The following is a 2,315-nucleotide window of genomic DNA, read 5'->3' as shown; positions in this document are numbered from 1 at the left end:
TAGAATTCATATTTATAGGTTGGAAGTCTAATTTCTGAACTACTCTGAAATAAATAAATCAATGCATAAACAAGTGCATGAAAATACATTATATCTGAGTACAAACTTGTATTCTCTTTCCAACACAAAATATATGTGCTTAATTTGTCAGTTTTGAGGCATGTCACACAAACATTTAAATAATTTTATATAAACAATACTTTATTTTGTATCAAAACAATGCAAACATATCTATATCAACATATTCACAAATATACAAATAAGAGACTTCAAAGGAGTGACAATGCACTATAAATTGAAAAGCAGTGAAGATTATACACCAGTATGTACACTTTTTTGCCTGAGACAAAATTTTATAAAATGAATATCATTCTTTAAATAAGAAAATGTTTACATAGTGAATCTGTCTTTATATACAAGTATATACAATTCCAATGCTTCACTTTCAAGTGCTTTTTACCCAAAATTTAAAATCGTAACAGTGCATCACAGTCAAAAGAAACAGATATGGTTTAGCTGTGAACTGTTTTCTCCATGGAAAACTATTTATGACAAAACATGAACATGTAAACACTTTTGGCCCAAGGAAAGGAATATATTCACATTTCATTTCTGAAATTAAAAATCAGAGGGTGCTAAGCAAGCAATAATGTAGGACACAGTAGGTGTTATCAAGGAAATAACAGGCAGCCCATGGGCGTGCTACTCATGAAATGTAAGTTATTTCTGGGTAGCACCCACCTTGGAGGGCACCACTGCAATTAGAGAACAAGCTGTTACCTTGTTTTTTTTAATTAGTATATACCTTTAAACAGTTCTGCCATTTAATGTTTCAAAGTTGCAATAGCATATGTAATTACTGTTGGAGGAATTGCTCTACATTAAAGTTAGAAGTTAATTATTTAATATCAAGACACACAGACTCTCATACCTATAAACAGACAGAAACAAACATAAAAAGCACAGCCATGTGCAGCACTCACAGCTATCCTCTTGACAGAGTTCACTTTAGAATATTACGGTCAGCCAACAAAGCCATATATTATAGTTTTGTTACACTTTTTTGTTGTTGAGAAAATGCATGCGTATGTAAAATTACGTTTAAAATATATTTCTCATTTCACATATTTCCCTTGTTATTTACTTTATCTGGATTTTCTTAAAGAACTGGAGAGGTACGCACCATATCTCACTCTCACACATTGAGAAATACAGGCACACACACACACGCACACACACACACACACACACACACACACCTCTCTCTCTCTCTCTCTATTTATATATATATATTATATATATGTTTACTTTTTTTTTTTATAGAGGAGCACACATACATATATACACATGCAAAAGATCTGTGCAACATAAAAGAAACCTAAAGGGAAGTTTTTGTCTAGTTCTCTGCAAGAAATGGTAGTTTTGCATCTGATGTAAGCAGGATTTAAATTAGCAACTGAGTCTACAAATGACCCTCTTTAAAAGTAACCTGTAGTCTCTTCACCAAAATTCCAGCACCTCAGAGGAATACTGTACCCATATCCACTTCTGACGTTAAAACATAGTTATGGCTTACACACATTCCTGGTAAGGAAGCAGAAGGAAAAGATGCAAAGTGTCTCCAAAGCAAACCTCTTCAATGAGATTTACCAGTTTTAGTGACATTATTCAAATCCTTTCTGTCCAGAAGATGCTCCTTTTCACATGCTTTGAAGGGTCAGAATGGACACGCAATGGTTGGTGTTGAAAAAGAATGCAGTGTTGAAGGAATATGTTCTAGTAAATTAAAATAATCTTCACTTACATCTGCACTAAATCGAAATGCCGCTGTAATGAGAAATTCAAAAAAGAAAAAAAAAAGTCTCATCATTCCATTCAATGCATTTGTGTGTAGGTGACAAACAGATTGGCATGTCCTTAAAACTGTAAGTAGCATGAGACATGGTTGCTGCCTATATTGTAAGAAACAAGCAAACTTCATCATGGGTTGTCAGTGAACACAAGCAGTAAAAGGGAAAATCTGGACATCATCTTTTAACGCCATTCAGAAGGTTTGAGTGCTGGTGTTCATTTAATAGGAAACAGAACTGGACCTTCCAGATGGGACTGAACTCAAGCACCCTGAAAAGGCAAGTAATGACAAACTCTGTTGGTGTTGGTGGTGGTGGTGGTGGTGGTGGGGGGTTGTTGCAAAATTATCTTCTAATGGATTTGTTGCGTCATAAAGGGCATAACATGACATACCTTAGGGAGTCATCCTTACCCAAGCACACAAAAATCTACATATGTAGATTATGAACATGAATACAATGAAG

General features: G+C 34.5%; 1 protein-coding gene across 2 annotated transcripts in view; it reads right to left on the bottom strand.

The window, feature by feature from the left end:
* Window positions 1-1,285: 1,285 nt before the first annotated feature.
* IRF1 (interferon regulatory factor 1) overlaps window positions 1,286-2,315 on the bottom strand; it is a 28,697-nt gene continuing 27,667 nt past the window's right edge. Inside the window, exon 10 of one of the 2 annotated variants that reach the window (XM_044069187.1) lies at window positions 1,286-1,827. In XM_044069187.1, coding sequence (XP_043925122.1) covers window positions 1,801-1,827 — 27 coding nt within the window. In that variant the 3' untranslated portion in view covers window positions 1,286-1,800. The remainder of the gene's footprint in view (window positions 1,828-2,315) is intronic. The other variant, XM_044069188.1, reaches the window with a different exon arrangement.

The sequence above is a fragment of the Protopterus annectens genome, chromosome 4.part0, assembly GCF_019279795.1.
Source record: "Protopterus annectens isolate FY-2018-M chromosome 4.part0, PAN1.0, whole genome shotgun sequence".
Taxonomy (NCBI): Eukaryota; Metazoa; Chordata; order Ceratodontiformes; family Protopteridae; genus Protopterus; species Protopterus annectens.
Note: the sequence above shows the minus strand (reverse complement) of the source record. Positions and strands in the feature narration are given on the sequence as shown.